The following is a 17,883-nucleotide window of genomic DNA, read 5'->3' as shown; positions in this document are numbered from 1 at the left end:
CAAGCAATCCAAAAACGATTAATGATGACGACTTTGAAAGAAGCGTACACACGCTTCAAGGAAATTCACGATAATATTAAAATAGGTTTTTCCTCATTTGCAAGCCTTCGGCCAAGGCAATGTAAGCTTCTTTCCAATTCAGGAACACATAATGTGTGTGTGCACAACCCATGAGAATATTAATCTTATTTTACATAGTTTGAAAAGAATCAATTTAACAAAGGATATTAAAATGTTAACTGGTAGTCTTTTGTGTGAAAATACAACATCAAATTGCTATCTACGATCTTGTTCGTATTGTCCAGATTCTTTATCATTGGAAAATACTTTATTCGCTGAGTTTGAAGAAAAATATATTGATCAGTTATCATTTGAGCAATGGGTGACCACAGATAGGTGTGACATAGAAACTATTGTAAAACCTGTAGATGAGTTTGTGTCATATTTTGCTTGAAATTAGAAAGTTTAATCCTCACGATTTCATTAAAACAGAACAATCCAGCTTTTTAAAAAATACGAAAAATACATTACAAAATGGTGAATTTTTAGTCATTTGTGATTTTTCTGAATATTACAGCTTTGTATTGCAAGATGAAGTGCAGTCCCATCACTGGAACGTACAACAAGCTACAATTCATCCATTCGTTATTTATTTTAATGGAAGTACGCAAATTGAACACTTAAGTTTTATTATAATTTCCGAAGATTTAAGACACGATTCAGTATCCGTAAACTTGTTCATTGAAAAATTATTAACATTTTACGCGTTGATAAGCATAAAGAAGTCAAAAAGATATATTTCATGTCTGATGGAGCAGCGTCGCAGTACAAAAATCGTAAGAATTTTTCGAGCCTATGTCAATTTAAATCAATGTACGGAATTGATGCAGAATGGCATTTTTTTGCTACATCACATGGCAAAGGTCCTTGTGATGCTATTGGAGGAACAATAAAGCGCATGGCCACAAGAGCAAGTTTAGCCAAAACTGCGGAAGAACTTTTTGATTGGGCAAATCGTAGAAAAGAAAAAGATTTAACCAAATTATCATTTTGATTTACTACTACTGAAGAGTACGAAATAAAGGCTTCAGAGCTCAGCGAGCAATTTAATAACGCGAAAACGATCCAAGGAACCCAAAAATTTCACTGTTTCATTCCATTGTCGGAAAATAAAATTGAAGCAAAACTATACTCAAACTGTGCTGATAATAATTCAAAAGTGTTCGATATTTTAAAAAATTTGAATAAAAATAAATAAAAAATAAGTATTAATAAACTGTTTTCATGATATCATAACCCATACCAAAATTCAAACCCAAAACTCTTAGAGTTTCTATAACAACATTGTGTAACTGCCACATTTAATTTAATACTTAGGATAATATTAATTCATTTTTATTTATTTATACATATAATATTTATACATATAATATACACCCAGGTTTTTTTTACACGGTTTGGTTTTAGTCGTTTAAGACCTTCAGCATCAATGAAACAATGAGTTAACCCCACGAAAAAATTCACAAAAAATCAAAGAAAATTCAGGAGGTATTTAAAAAGCTGTGAAAAATCAGGTTACCTGAGAAATTAATGAATTCCAACCGTGTAAAAAAAAACCTGGGTGTACATAATATCGATGAATACATAAATATGGAATATCATACAAACAACTTGTTTAACTCACGCAAGGCCCTTAACAATAAAATCAGCATCAAACTGCGATTCTTGAAAAAAAAAAATACACGGAAATTTTTTTTTGTTTTCTATATGTGAAAATTGTGAAATGTTTGAAATGTCATAACTTTTTTGTTTATTAGTTTACCATCACCAAATTTTTATGGTAGATAGCTAATATAATGGCCAAGTTTTCCTAAAAAATTACGTTCGTAAAAAGATAGGGTTTTGAGATATTTGAGTTTTTGTGACAAAAAATTATATTTTCGAAGGTAAAAAAATTTTTTTTTACTGTGCACATTTTCTTAAGAACTATCATTTAGTTGTCTAACTTTACTGAAAAAATCATAACAATCGAACATTCCGTTTTTGCTGTGCAGCTTTTTAAATATTTTTGAACCATTTTCACATACACCCTTTTGAAAAGTTAGTCGTGACTCAATATGAAGATTTGATATCGAAAAATGACGATTTAGATGAAATTGAAAAACTGTGCAAAGTTTCAACTCAATAGAAAATCATGAATTAAAAATTTTCTTAAATTTTGATGCTGTTGCTTGGAATCGCTCCAAGATATTTCCGGAAGAATTTTCGAGGGTGGGTGGGAGATGCGTTAGAAATTCTGTGTGAGATTCGGAAGGAATTCAGTGAAAATTTCTGGAGAGTTCTCGAAGTAATTAATGAGGAGTTCTTAGAGGAACTCCTGGAAAACCTCCAAGGAGAATTTGAGGAGAAATTCCTTAAGGAAAACTGATGGACATTCGAGAGGAATATCCGTTAAAAATCTAAATAATCCGCAGATAAGTTTCTGGTGGGATTCACGGTTAAATTTCTTAAAAGCTCCTGTGGAATATCTGAACTCCAGAGAAATTTTTAAAGAGATTTTCGAAAAATTACTTCAGGAACTTCCGGTAGAACTTCTGCAGGAACCTACGGAGGAATTATTGGAGGGGTTTCCGGATGAACTCCCTGAAGAAATTGTGAAGCAATCATGGAGATCCTTCCGAAAATCTTGAATTCCTGGATTACCATTTAGATGAAATCATGGTAGAACTTCCGAACGAAATCTTGAAGAAACTTCGGACGACGTCCTTGAAGATCTTCCGGACAAAGTCCCGGAGAAACTTCCGAACGAACTTGCGGACGAAATCCTGTAGAAACCAGCTGACGAAATCCTGTAGAAATCAGCTGACGAAATCCTGAAGGAACTTCTGGACAAAATCTTGAAGAAACTTCCGTATGACATCATGAAAGAACTCCCGTAGGAACTTCCGGACGAAATACCAACAATCAATATGAAACTGCGATTTATTTGTGGTTCCAGTTTCGTAAGCTTCGGTACCCAGCAATGAAAGCGTCGCTGCGGTACGTAATCTATTGCTGCCTCCATTTTTTAGCACTGCTGTCATGGCAACATTTTCGTAGGTTGGTTTTTGTTTCAAACAAAAACAATCTTCAAAAATGAATGCTGGTGGAAGTTCTTTTACGAGAAAAACCTGGACATATTTTTTTAAACCTTTCTATTGTATTAAGGACACTCCTCACGGAATCCAAACTCAAAACAACTCGCGTTTTCAAGGGCACACTAGGGGCACACCATTTTAAAATTTAATTAATTTTGTTATTTCAAGCATGCTGCGACGTAGCCAAACAGAAATAATAAAAATGACAGTTGTGCGTTACTTCCGTATTGAGTGGTGTGGCCTTTGAAACGCGAGCACTTCTAAATCTGGATTCCGTGAGGAGTGTCCTTAAAAGAGTGACACGCGGATCAGAAATGACCCTAACTTCAATTTGCTGCCAAAAGTTCACTTCCCAATTTTCAATCTTCTAGAACCAAACAGAAGGTATGGATGTCGTTCCAGATTGATTTTTTTTTCTTGTTTGCCACTCTGATTTCAATGAATTGCTTTGAAAGAAACAAAAGTTCCTAGGTCAATTTTTGGCGTAACTGTTTTTTTGGGTTTCAAAGTTTTTTTTTTCACTTCGTCTGTTTTTTTATTTCGGTAGGTAATTTTGGAAATGCCCACAATTTTGTTGTAACATTAATTCGAATAAAATGTATCCATTGTCTATTTCCTTGCACCATCACACATCCTGATTTTTGACTGTCCGGAAAATCCAGAACACCCGTAAAAGTAGCCAAGCCATGAAACTCATCATAGAAGAGTGCCTTTTTTCAAAGCTTCCATTATCATATTCTGAGTAACAAATGATTGTCGTGACCCATTTTTATGAACCTGAGTGGCCTAAGGTCCTCAGACAGACCCGAAACGTCCATTTTTGATTTAAAAAACTAATTTGGCAACGGACGAAATCCTAGAGGAGCTTCTGGACGGAATCGTAGAGGAGCATCTGGACGAAATCCTGGAGGAACTTCCAGACAACATCCTGGAGGAACTTCCGGATAACATCCTGGAGGAACTTCCGGGCGAAATCCTATAGGAGCTTCTGGACGAAATCCTGGAGGAACTTTCGGACTAAATCCTGGAGAATCCTGTGGACGACATCCTGGAAGAACTTCCAGACGAAATACTGTAAGAACTTTCAAAGGAATTTCTGGATGAACTTTCGGAGCAACTTCCGGGCGACATTCTGGAGGAACTTCCGGAGGAATTCTTGGTGAAACTTCAGGACGAAATCCTGAAGAAAGTTCTAGACGAATCCTGGAGGAACTTTCGGTAGAAATCCTGGAGGAACATCTGGACGAAATCCTGGAGGAACTTCCAGACAAAATCCTGGAGGAACTTCCAGACAACATCCTGGACGAACTTCCGGACAAAATTCTGGACGAACTTACGGAAGAATTCCTGGAGATACTTCCAAAGAAATATCTGGAAGAATGTCCAAAGGAATTCCTTGATGAACGTTCCATCGAACCCGTGGGAAAAAAAACAGTAGAATTCATGGAGGTACTTCTGAAGAAATTTCGGAGGATTTTGGCGACTGAAATTTGTCCACGCCTACCCACGCCACCGCCGATCATCAACAGCGTGTCGCCGCTACGCCGCAGTCGCTGTCTGAAAATGAACTATCACGCCGCCACCGGTTAAATTTCAATCGTCGCACAGGGCTGCTACAGCTTTGGTAGAAGGTAGCCGCTCCATGCCCGCTTTTCCACACTTTCTGTACTGTCCAGCAGATTTCTTGCAGCGTTAGGACGTCGAAGTTGCGGTGATGTAATTCATCGTAGATTATTATGTCGCAACCTACCTAGCGACCTGCAGTTCCATGTTCCAAGCTTCCAGTCGTAATCCTTTATTCGTCGCCCAGATCGTTGCTGATTGTATCGAGTCATATTATCTTCCATGCCGTTCGTAATGGTTGTTTTTACAGGCGGCTTATTTTACAGTAGCTTCTGATAGCAATAAACTTAAAAAAAAATGATTTCAAAGTTTTTCATTTAAGTTTGATCCACCTTAATGTGGATATTTTTTAAGCTTTCAGCTTATTCGACACACCCTTAGCACCTGGAATCGATTGCTCATAGCCCACCTATATCACCCACCTATATATGATACATCAGTGGCATCACGGTGTCTCTATGGGGAGATATTATTTTTCAAAAATCAGTATCTCTGAAACACCCACCACGCGAAAGTATAGGCTCTCCTCTTTCATATAGTGGGTAAACTAAAATGTTCTATCGGGGGATCTAGAACAATTTTTATTTTTTTCACTATTTTTGATGCAAAATCCATAGAAATCTCAAATGATAGCCGATTTAACCCCCCCAAAAATGTATGGAAAAATGACCCCCGATAGAACATTTTAAAAATGCACCTACGTGAAAGAGGAAAACCTATACTTTCGTGTAGTGGGTGTTTTAGAGATACTGAATTTTTGAAAATAAGCCTCTTCGGACAAACACACCGTGGCATAACAAGTTGATTCTATTTTCAATAGATCTACAAGCGATTGGATTTTTCCTGATGTTTAGAAGCAAGCTTCAATTGTTCCCGTTAACAAATCTGGAAAAAATACATAGCGTGCTTCGCTCAACCTTTTGTCAATCTTCTGCACGGAATACACAGCAGCACAGTTTATCATTTTCAAACATCAACATGTGTAATAACTTGAATTCCGAAGAATTGCTTCATGCGGCTCAACGGTTCAATATCAACTGTTAACTATTACATCCGGGAGAATGTTCGATATCATGCACCGTCTTTTCAACACAGAAATCGCCAACTGCTATGGACCCGTGTTCAACGGATCCTTTACGGTCAAAGCAGCCCATTAGATTTATGCTCCATACTACTAAATGAAGTGGGAAATAGTCGTTTGGCCGAATCTCATTTGCTCAAATAACATGTTAGGTTGATAGTCATGTAGACGAATTCCGTTTGGCCCGATTGGACACTTGATCGAAGCAGTCATTAGAGCGAATAGGTTATCTGAGCGAAATTGCCGCGTGGCTTGCATGGTTGTATGATAGAAAGAGTGACTTGGTCGAAAATCTCATTTAGTCGAACAGGTCATATGGTCTACAATGTCGTTTGGCTGAACCGGTCATTTGGCCGAATAGGTCACTTAACCGAAAATGCCGTTTGACAAAAAAAGCAATTTGGCTGAAAATTTTAGATGGCCGAACAAATTATACAACCAGCTGGTGGTTTGCTTAAGCCGGGCAATATGTAGTGAATGTGAAAAGTGTGATTTGATTGAAAGCTGAGAAGTAAGAGTGAGACATTTGAAGCCAGAAATAAGCAACGAGAAGTGAAAGTGAGGCGTCTAACTTCTTACTTCTCACTACTTATTTTTCGCTTATCATTTTCTTATTCTCACATTTACAGTGAGAAGCAAAACGCGCGTAGTGCGAAGTGAGAAGTGAGAGGTAACGCGTCCCACTTCTCACACTTTGTTTTGTCTGAAAGCCTCTTCAAAAAATACATAGAGAAGAAAATAAACTTTGTTTTGTTTTTGCCTCGTTTCTCCCCCTTATTTCTAAGGGATGAAAATGGAAGGAAAGGGAGAAATGAAACGTCTCAGTTATTAATAAGAAGAGTAATAATTAATAAGAAGAGTGATAAGTAACGTTCCGCACCTTTTAACTCCTCATTTCTCACTTCTCGCTATTCACAATGAGAAGTAAGCAGTAAGACAGGAAAAATGAGAAGTGGTAAGCGGAACGTCATTTCTCAGAAGAAGTATGAAGTTAGAATTGAAAAATGAAGAGAGAGAGAGAGATATTCCTACTCATCACTTCGAAATTTTCTCTTTTCCCAGTGAGAAGTGAAACGTCTCACCTCTAACATCTCGGTCCTCATTTGTCACTTATTATGTCTTACTTATAATTTCTCAATTATTATTAATCACTTCACATTTTACACATTCACTGCTGTTCGGCCCAACGACATTTACGCTCGTATTACCCTTTCAGCCGTTTGACCAAATGACTCTGCAAAACGAATTTTTAAGCCAAACCCCATTTTTAACCAAATGATCTATTCGGTCAAACGACACAAAACGTGTTATTTGTAACAGAATCTAAATAACGAGATCTCTACTATTTTTTTTTAAATATACTGCTGTTAGTTTTATCACGGGTGAAACGTTCAGCGTAAAAACATATTTATACTCCACAAACTGCATTTGAAAACTAGGTATGTGAAAACGTGCTACAATGTCTTTATGGATTGTAAGAGCCGATAACTCCATTATGCGGACGGATTATTTTATATATTATCACACACCCAAAAACAAATCTGACAATTATTGTGTAAAATCTGGCCATACACAATTCTGTAAGTTTTTTTTGCACAGTTATTGTATTAAAATATTACAAATCTGTGTTTTTCAATACAACAGTTATATTAAAATCTTCCGAAATTGTATATGCCCAACAGTTTCTGTAAAGTTCTTAAACAGAACTGTATTAAAATCTGCCATCCGCTGGTTGGGTGCAGCTACAGATTGGTAATCACTGGAATGTATCGGTTCTGCCTCCCCCCCCTCAGCTATTAAGGGCACCCTCATACTTCCCAATACGATTGCGGGAAAAGTTTTAATGTCTTTCCGTTTGTATGTTCTATTTTTGTGCAATTCCGCTGCCTCACGGATCAGTTACGGTGAAGGAGCGCGTCGAAAGCTGGATGACCGATGTCCTGGCAGAAATGCGCGCCACCAATCGATTCGTCAGCAAGAAGGCTATCTTCGACTATGGCAAGGAACGGGAACGGCCAAGGTAAGACGGAGAAGGGACTCCGATAACAACACTAAAATATATTGGTGGGTGAATTATGGGGCAAAAAGTTTACGAAATGGATCTACAAAAGTTTTTTTTTTTTCTCTTAAAACTTATCTGCAGACCGGATTGGATTATGCTGTATCAAGGAATGGTTTGCTTGGCCGCAAACCAGGTCTGGTGGACCGCCGAAGTCGAAGAAGTTTTTGCCAAGGTCAAAAAAGGTAATAAGCGTGCCATGAAGGAATATTTGGAAGCACAGAATCGTCAACTCGATGATCTCGTTGTGAAAGGTAGGAAAATGTTTTCCACAACTTTCAGCCATGTTTATTTAATACATGTTTCAAAATTCTGCAGTAAGAGCCGACCTGTCGCCAAATGACAGGCTCAAATTCAAAACCATTGCCACAATCGATGTCCATGCAAGAGACATTATTGAGGGATTCGTTCGGGACAGCATTTTGGACGCCCAAGAGTTCGGATGGGAGAGTCAACTGAGGTACAAGCTGCTTCCTAAGCTATTAATTAGTCCTATTCGAATAACTATTCTCTTCGAAGGTACATCAAGGAGACGAATCGATAATCCCTCTTAAATTGGTGCTAATCCAATTCCCATCATTGATTATTCAATCAAAATGCAAAACTACATTCTGTACCAATTCCGGGTCCTTCCTCTCTAATTGATTTCTGATAAAGTGCAATCCAACCAAGTATATTGATAAGCCCCTATATTGACTGTGTGACGTTTTGTCCGTTTGTACCTTTCCCACAAAAGGCAGTCTAAGCCAGATCTAATCCGGAAAATGAAAAAATAAACCCGGACTGATTCACCTAGTGCTTATAGAAACTTGCAGGAATGTAGGGTTACTGTTTTGGTCTTCAATCTCATAGCTCTCATATTCTTTATACAAAAGAACAAAATACAGAGAGGTTTGATTAATATTATTAAATATTTTTTGAGAAGTAAATACTTATACATTTTTAAATACTTTTTCCAGAAAAGAGGAATTTCCTTCAGTTTCAGTTCTCCCACTTTATACACACTTCTATTTCGGGATGAACTGATAGCCTTTCGGTGCAACTTTGTTGTACGAGAAAGGCAAACCAAATATGCCAACCACAGACTACCCCAACTTGGATAGGCCTTTTGCATAGCACCGAATGATTGGTCTCGTTTTATTATTCAACAGTTTTCATTAGTTTCCATCACACTAGCCGTCTGCTGGGACGTACGGACGAGCGAACATGTTACCCAACGATGAGGTGGGGGGAACCAAAATGCCTTCTGATTCCTGTCCAAGAAAAAAGAGACTCAACTCCTCGGACACACTCGTCTACGGTAACCAATGACACACTGTATGTAGTACTACTGACCTGAACTTGTGACCATGTTCTGAGAAGAGGGATAGGCCCAACTGCATTAGACACTGGATACTTTGCATGCAAAGATTGAATTTGCCAAATCCAAATCAGTTGCCTAAATATAGAGGTATCTGGGTGAATGAATGGTCGAGAAGGATTCGCTTGTTACTTGTCAATAGATCAGCTAGTTCTCTAATTTACTAAACATGACGAGATGTCTTGTGGTGATGGTAATTGTAAAAGAAGAAACCATTGAACATGCAGTTCAAATCTATTTGCTGATAGTTCTTGTGGTTTAGAACAGGTATGGAATTTCCGGAAGAAGATACGTTATCAATGGTGTTTGAAGATGATATCACAACGCATGCAACGTGACCGATTTCTTGGAAACCTGCTAAGATAAAACCATCATACTTACATTCAGTTTCCAAAGGATATCATGTTAGAAGTAGAAACGACGTACTCCACATGTTATTAACCGATTTCCGGAAAATAATATCCAAGAATCAAATCAGTTGTAATGAAAACAGTTTTGCAATTTGATGTGATTTCTGCCTATGTGATGTCTTACTATGTGTGCTTGTTTGTGTATGTTAGACCTATGTCTTGGAAGTTCTTGTTCTCAGTTAACTTACTCAATCTTGCACCCAAGTTTGCGAATGCTTTTATAATATACTGCTTCTTCTTCTTCTTCTTCTTCTTCTTCTTCTTATTGGCATTACATCCCCCACTGGGATAGAGCCGCCTCGCAGCTTAGTGTTCATTAAGCACTTCCACAGTTATTAACTGCGAGGTTTCTAAGCCAAGTTACCATTTTTGCATTCGTATATCATGAGGCTAACACGATGATACTTTTATGCCCAGGGAAGTCGAGACAATTTCCAATCCGAAAATTGCCTAGACCGGCACCGGGAATCGAACCCAGCCACCCTCAGCATGGTCTTGCTTTGAAGCCGCGCGTCTTACCGCACGGCTAAGGAGGGCCCCTGCATTGAATGTAAAAACAGGGAAACTGCTCATTTTTCTGTCTCACTGGAAACAGCTAGAGATTTATAAGAAACAAACTTTTGCCTCTATAAATCATTGTTTTCGGTAACATTCGGAATATAGGAGCTATTTACAGTAATGTTGCTAGTATTACAACACTTTTCTAGAGTAAATCATAATCTAGAGTAAATCATTAAAAAACCTAAAACATTGCTTGAGAGATTAAGAACCAAAACAGTTACCCTAAATACAAACGTTGTAGTGACCCGGTAAAGAGGGTACCGTACTTTCTGCTTGATTCGAATCATGAAGTTAACTCCAGCTACAACAATCGGTCGGAACATCTGTCGGCACTATTGTTCCCCCTAAAAAATCCAAGGTGTCAATGAACAACTTTTGCTTATTTTGAAAGATAGCACCAGAGTCTTGCCAAAACTCACCGGCCTGCTCTCAATAGAGTTTTGCATTTCAAAGCTTCTACCCTGCACTGCTCTCCACCGATAATGCTCCATCATATGCCTGTAAAACCAATTGTTTCCTATTTGAATTACAGATTCTACTGGCTTCGAGAAATGGACAATTTGTTCGTGGTCCAGTGCACAGGTGAGCGCTCTCCGTCTCCGAACAAGTACTGTGATAATTGTTGAAACCTTACCCGAAAATCAATGCACCTTCTGTTGCCCCATGTGCAAGTGTGCCTTACCCAGTAGCAACCCATGCAAGCAGTCGGAATCCGTACTAATTACATTTTCTGTTACTCTTTTGCTTTCTGGATGCTGCCTCGCCGTTGGCTGAACCGGAACGGTATCGGATCGGGGAAACAATGTGGTCTCACTTCATCGGTCTTCTTCGTTGCATGTGGCACCATCTGGCTTGCACCGTCACCATCATTCTCCTGCGTCCGGCCGGCAATCCATTCGGAAAACTAGGGAAATTCGATTACGGCTACGAGTACATGGGCCTGAATGGGCGTCTTGTGATTACACCGCTCACGGATCGAATCTACTTAACGATAACGCAAGCCTTGACGATGAAGCTGGGTGCCGCACCAGCGGGTAAGTATCAGGGATGGTTTGCTACTTTATGATGTTGTATTGGCATAAACAACCAATAAGTTTAAGATTTTAAAATGAAATTTATTTTATCAGCCACGCTTTGGAGAAAAAAATAACTCAAATGTCAATTCATAAATTTGCTGTTGACTTAATACAATTGACTTTGGTAACACCGTGCAGACTTTGGCAACAAAACACTAATTATATCTTTTTTGAATAAGTTTGAGTTTTGTGATAGTCATTATTTAATCAGATCTACGACTCCTCTTAAAATCTTCATAGCTGTCTAGCTATAAATATTTTTTACATATTTGCAGCCCGGGACTCATGCGTCTAGGCGACACACAGTTTTGAAATTTTTCAAATTATATTAGGAGAAGTGTACCGGTTTTGGTCAACCCTGAAAAAAGCATATTTACCAAAATATATCGATCAGTTTTCACAGCGAAGAAGCGTGAGACATACCCTCCTGTTACATCTAATAAAACCCTCGGAATATCCTTTACTTTCGGAGATATGCGAGAAACTGACCAAATTAGGAACATGGCCAAAACTGGCAGCTACTACACTCGGAAGTTCCAAGACGTTTCAGATCTGAATTTCATTAGAAAATTCAGAAAATATCCCTTGAAAATACCGAAAGAATTCCTTGAGAAACTTTAGTAAATATTCCAAGAAAATTCCGAAGAATATTCCACATATATCACGATTAAAAGTCCAAAAATAATCCTTGAAAATTTTCAAGGAATTTCCAATTTATTCGATAAATTCTTCGCTATTTCCTTGGAAAATTCTCCTGAATTTCCTCGGAACATTCTTCTGAATTTCCTAGGAGAATTCTTCGCTATTTCGAAGAGAAATTCAAAGCAATTTCCTTCGAAGTTTCCTTGAGAAAGTTTTTAGGGTTTTCTCGTGAAATTTTCGAAAAGTTATTGGTAATTCCCTCGACAAATTTTGTCGAGCAATTCTTTGGAAATTGTTCAGAATATCCTTAGGTAAATCTTCGGAATATTTTCAAGAAAATCATCGAAATCTCCTCGGGTAATTTTTTGAATTTCCTCGAGAAACTCTTCGAAATTTCCTAAGGCAGCGGTACTCATCCTTTTTCCTGAGAGGAACCCCTTCGAACTTTTGCCATCATTGAGGTATTCGCAATTTTTTTGCTGTAAATGAAAAAAAGCATAACTCATAAGTATGAAAAACGGACCTGAAGACTAACGGGAAATATAGCACTTCAAAAAGATGTCTAAAATTTTCTCTATTCCGTGAAGCTTTCCGATTCAAATTAAGTTGCGGCATTCTTTAAGGGCATACTTTTTATAAGCTTCTGAAACCTCTTTAAAGGAGGCTTCCGTCCGAGCCTTTTAAAAGGAAGTCTCCGAGGCTCTTAGAAGGAAGTTTCTGAGCATTTTGCAAGGACTTGAAAGGAGGCTTCCGAGCCTCTTGAAAGGAGGCTTCCGAGCCTCTTGAAAGGAGGCTTCCGAGCCTCTTGAAAGGAGGCTTCCGAGCCTCTTGAAAGGAGGCTTCCGAGCCTCTTGAAAGGAGGCTTCTGAGCCTCTTGAAAGGAGGCTTCTGAGCCTCTTGAAAGGAGGCTTCCTGAGCCTCTTGAAAGGAGGCTTCTGAGGCCTCTTGAAAGGAGGCTCTGAGCCTCTTGAAAGGAGGCTTCCTGAGCCTCTTGAAAGGAGGCTCTGAGCCTCTTGAAAGGAGGCCTGAGCCTCTTGAAAGGAGGCTTCTGAGCTCTTGAAAGGAGGCTTCTGAGGCCTCTTGAAAGGAGGCTTCTGAGCCTCTTGAAAGGAGGCTTCTGAGCCTCTTGAAAGGAGGCTTCTGAGCCTCTTGAAAGGAGGCTTGAGGCCTCTTGAAAGGAGGCTCTGAGCCTCTTGAAAGGAGGCTTCTGAGCCTCTTGAAAGGAGGCCTGAGCCTCTTGAAAGGAGGCCTGAGCTTCTTGAAAGGAAGCCTCCAAGCCTCTTGAAAGGAGGCTTCTGAGCCTCTTGAAAGGAGGCTTCTGAGCCTCTTGAAAGGAGGCTTCTGAGCCTCTTGAAAGGAGGCTTCTGAGCCTCTTGAAAGGAGGCTTCTGAGCCTCTTGAAAGGGAGGCCTGAGCCTCTTGAAAGGAGGCTTCTGAGCCTCTTGAAAGGAGGCTTCTGAGCCTCTTGAAAGGAGGCTTCTGAGCCTCTTGAAAGGAGGCCTGAGCCTCTTGAAAGGAGGCTTCTGAGCCTCTTGAAAGGAGGCTTCTGAGCCTCTTGAAAGGAGGCTTCTGAGCCTCTTGAAAGGAGGCCTGAGCCTCTTGAAAGGAGGCTTCTGAGCCTCTTGAAAGGAGGCTTCTGAGCCTCTTGAAAGGAGGCTTCCTGAGCCTCTTGAAAGGAGGCCTGAGCCTCTTGAAAGGAGGCTTCTGAGCCTCTTGAAAGGAGGCTTCTGAGCCTCTTGAAAGGAGGCTTCTGAGCCTCTTGAAAGGAGGCCTGAGCCTCTTGAAAGGAGGCTTCTGAGCCTCTTGAAAGGAGGCTTCTGAGCCTCTTGAAAGGAGGCTTCTGAGCCTCTTGAAAGGAGGCTCTGAGCCTCTTGAAAGGAGGCTTCTGAGCCTCTTGAAAGGAGGCTTCTGAGCCTCTTGAAAGGAAGCCTCCAAGCCTCTTGAAAGGAGGCCTGAGCCTCTTGAAAGGAGGCCTGAGCCTCTTGAAAGGAGGCCTGAGCCTCTTGAAAGGAGGCTTCTGAGCCTCTTGAAAGGAGGCTTCTGAGCCTCTTGAAAGGAGGCTTCTGAGCCTCTTGAAAGGAGGCCTGAGCCTCTTGAAAGGAGGCCTGAGCCTCTTGAAAGGAGGCCTGAGCCTCTTGAAAGGAGGCTTCTGAGCCTCTTGAAAGGAGGCCTGAGCCTCTTGAAAGGAGGCTCGAGCCTCTTGAAAGGAGGCTTCTGAGCCTCTTGAAAGGAGGCTTCCTGAGCCTCTTGAAAGGAGGCCTGAGCCTCTTGAAAGGAGGCTTCTGAGCCTCTTGAAAGGAGGCTTCTGAGCCTCTTGAAAGGAGGCTTCTGAGCCTCTTGAAAGGAGGCTTCTGAGCCTCTTGAAAGGAGGCTTGAGCCTCTTGAAAGGAGGCTTCTGAGCCTCTTGAAAGGAGGCTTCTGAGCCTCTTGAAAGGAGGCCCGAGCCTCTTGAAAGGAGGCTTCCGAGCCTCTTGAAAGGAGGCTTCCGAGCCTCTTGAAAGGAGGCTTCCGAGCCTCTTGAAAGGAGGCTTCCGAGCCTTTTGAAAGGAGGCTTCCGAGCCGATCACCATGCATATTATGTACAATACAAAGTTTTGGAATCAAAAATTAAACAAAAGACTGGCCCAGCTTAGTATGGGGAGAAATTTTTTTTTGTCGAATTCTACGGGGCACCTCCAGGATTATGTCTTTTGGTGAAAAAATCAATCTCTTCGGAATTTCCTCAGGAAATCCTTCGGAATTTCCTCGGGAAATCCTTCGGAATTTCCTCGGGAAATCCTTCGGAATTTCCTCGGGAAATCCTTCGGAATTTCCTCGGGAAATCCTTCGGAATTTCCTCGGGAAATCCTTCGAATTTCCTCGAAATCCTTCGAAATTTCCTCGAAATCCTTCGAATTTCCTCGAAATCCTTCGAATTTCCTCGAAATCCTTCGAATTTCCTCGAAATCCTTCGAATTTCCTCGAAATCCTTCGGAATTTCCTCGAAATTCCCTTCGGAATTTCCTCGAAATTCCCTTCGGAATTTCCTCGGAATTCCCTTCGGAATTTCCTCGGGAAATCGTTCGGAATTTCCTCGGGAAATCCTTCGGAATTTCCTCGGGAAATCCTTCGGAATTTCCTCGGGAAATCCTTCGGAATTTCCTCGGGAAATTTTGCGGAATTTCCTCGGGAAATTTTGCGGAATTTCCTCGGGAAATTTTGCGGAATTTCCTCGGGAAATCCTTCGGAATTTCCTCGGGAAATCCTTCGGAATTTCCTCGGGAAATCCTTCGGAATTTCCTCGGGAAATCCTTCGGAATTTCCTCAGGAAATTCTTCGGAATTTCCTCAGGAAATTCTTCGGAATTTCCTCAGGAAATTCTTCGGAATTTCCTCAGGAAATTCTTCGGAATTTCCTCAGGAAATTCTTCGGAATTTCCTCAGGAAATTCTTCGGAATTTCCTCAGGAAATTCTTCGGAATTTCCTCAGGAAATTCTTCGGAATTTCCTCAGGAAATTCTTCGGAATTTCCTCAGGAAATTCTTCGGAATTTCCTCAGGAAATTCTTCGGAATTTCCTCGGGAAATCCTTTGGAATTTCATCGGGAAATCGTTCGGAATTTCCCCGGGAAATCCTTCGGGGTTTCCTCGGGAAATCCTTCAGGATTTGCTATGAAAGTCCTTCTGAATTTGCTCTGGAAACCTTTCGAAGTTTCCTCGGGAAATCCTTTGGTTTTTTTTCGGGAAATTTTTCGGGATTTCCTTTGTAAATACTCCGGAACTTCCTCGGAAAATTCTTCGCAATTTCCTCGAGTAAACCTTTGGAATTTTCCCGGAAAATGCTTCTGAATTTCCTCAGGGAATTCTTCCTGATTGCTATCGGAAATTCTTCGTAATTTGCTCAAGAAATTCTTCGGAATTTCTTCAGGAAATTTTTCGGAGTTTCCTTGGGATGTTCTACGTAATTTCCTTGGTAATTTTGCTAGTAACTGCCATGAGTTATTCTTCGGAAAATTCTTGGATTATTTTTCGAACTTTTCGGATTTTCCACAGTAATTTTCCCTGGAATTTTCTCCGGAATTTTCTCGAAAAAAAAAACAAAATAACATCCCTGTGAAGTGAAACCTCATTTTTTACGACGTACGGTGAAGGTTAATGGTTGGTTCTGGCGCATGTTTTTGTGTCGGTGGTTCATGGTGGGCGAACGCTAGTCATACACTTTCCCCATTTCGAAGCCGGAATCGGACAGATATTACACGCGCAAAGACCCAACAGCTGCAACACAACCCACAACCATTGTGATCCGTTCTTACTCTGCTCTTTACTCGGGCAACTATCCATTCAAAAAGTGTAAACATCATCTCCCGGCAATAACGCTCCGAAACATTCACCGAGCTCGAACCGATATCAGGTCCAGGTTGTTGTACGCCTACCACCAGTGCTGACCAGTCAGCAGTCTATTCCACGTGTACTATATAGTGACTAACCTATTTTTTTTTGTTTCGTTGTTGTTGCGTTTGACTGTTTGCAGGTCCCGCCGGTACAGGTAAAACGGAAACCACCAAGGATTTGGCTAAAGCGATGGCTCTGCTCTGCGTGGTCACCAATTGTGGCGAGGGGATGGATTTTCGCGCCGTCGGTACCGTGTTATCAGGTATGTTGTTGATACTGCTGTTACGATTTTTTTATAATCTTTTTTGGGCGCGGGTCTATGAACAGTGCTGGTTTACGACAGAATGGAATGGACGAATAGTTATTTCATTTTTTTATGTAAATCTGTTATCTGGTACGTCATTTTTCCTGGATTGAACGGTTCTGAAAAGTTATTGAAGCCATTGGTCTAAATTCAGCAGCATGGAAAACATCAAACGTGTAATTTGAGTTAGCCGAGAAGCTTTGGTTATAGGTACCCGTATGTATTGTACTGTCGATTTCTAATCACAATCAGTACACTTGACACGATTTTTAGAGTAGAAGGTTGACATGAGTTTTTAATTTGATGCAGCCCATTTTAGTACTAAACTGCCTGTAATCGCATACCTTTCCCATATGAATAGTAAACCCAGCAAAGATGGGACAAAAATGAGGTAACAGATAGTATACAATCTTGCCAGCATCAGTTTTTCTTAATTTAAAATAAGTTCCGTAATTTTTGATCTTCGAAAAAATATGTATCAAACATGTATTTTGAAAAGAAACATGTATTTTAGGAAATGTATTTTTAACATGTATTTTAGGAAATCATGAAAATAGTATAAGGTAATCGAAAAAACGATTCAATTTGGATATAGTTCTTTGGATTTTTTTCACCGCTGTAACTACTGGTCGCAAAAAAAACATATTGCTTCATCTATAGAACACGAAGTCTACAGTGTCATAGGAGCAACAGCTCCCATCGACCGTTTATCCGTAAGCTTCAATCAATAATCCGATTTGTTCGTTTTATAAAATACAAATTGCACCACAAATAATTTGCGTTGCAATGTTAATTCAATTAATACGGCGCTCTCTCTCTCTTCGTTTGCATCGCACATTTCCCATCCGTTTGAAGTAGGTACTTTGAAGCATTCCCTGTTCCGAGAGACGGACAGCAGCATCCGCTCGGAAAGCCGTTTTCCGATACTTATTATAAACATTTGCCGGCTCGCAGTGAACGGACCTGAATAAGGCTTGGCGCGCCCGTGTTGCGGCTGATGGGAGAATTTCATTGTTTGAACAAATTAAGTTGCGGAAGTCACAGTGCATTGCCAGCCGTACCACCCATCGCGCTCCATGCGCCTACTGATGGAGAGTTCAACAATAACGAAGTAGGCGTGTGAACACCCGACCAGGAAGACAAAACCAATATGTATTTTTATTCAAATAGTTATAAAAACTATTGATATGATTAATTCATTTTTCAATTTGTTCTATGGTAAGGCAAAGTTTAGTTATTATTTAATTTATTTAAAAAAACCA

The 17,883-nt window shown here is 40.1% G+C and overlaps 1 protein-coding gene across 2 annotated transcripts in view; it reads left to right on the top strand.

The window, feature by feature from the left end:
- LOC134222877 (dynein axonemal heavy chain 10) overlaps positions 1–17,883 on the top strand; it is a 332,935-nt gene that overhangs the window by 211,872 nt on the left and 103,180 nt on the right. For both annotated transcript variants that reach the window (XM_062702027.1, XM_062702022.1), the window contains 6 exons: positions 7,741–7,861; positions 7,985–8,154; positions 8,219–8,360; positions 10,764–10,813; positions 11,140–11,265; positions 16,457–16,579. In XM_062702027.1, the coding sequence (XP_062558011.1) occupies positions 7,741–7,861; positions 7,985–8,154; positions 8,219–8,360; positions 10,764–10,813; positions 11,140–11,265; positions 16,457–16,579 (732 nt within the window). The remainder of the gene's footprint in view (positions 1–7,740; positions 7,862–7,984; positions 8,155–8,218; positions 8,361–10,763; positions 10,814–11,139; positions 11,266–16,456; positions 16,580–17,883) is intronic.

Source organism: Armigeres subalbatus, chromosome 1, assembly GCF_024139115.2.
Source record: "Armigeres subalbatus isolate Guangzhou_Male chromosome 1, GZ_Asu_2, whole genome shotgun sequence".
NCBI lineage: Eukaryota > Metazoa > Arthropoda > Insecta > Diptera > Culicidae > Armigeres > Armigeres subalbatus.
This window is presented reverse-complemented; position numbering and strand designations above follow the sequence as displayed.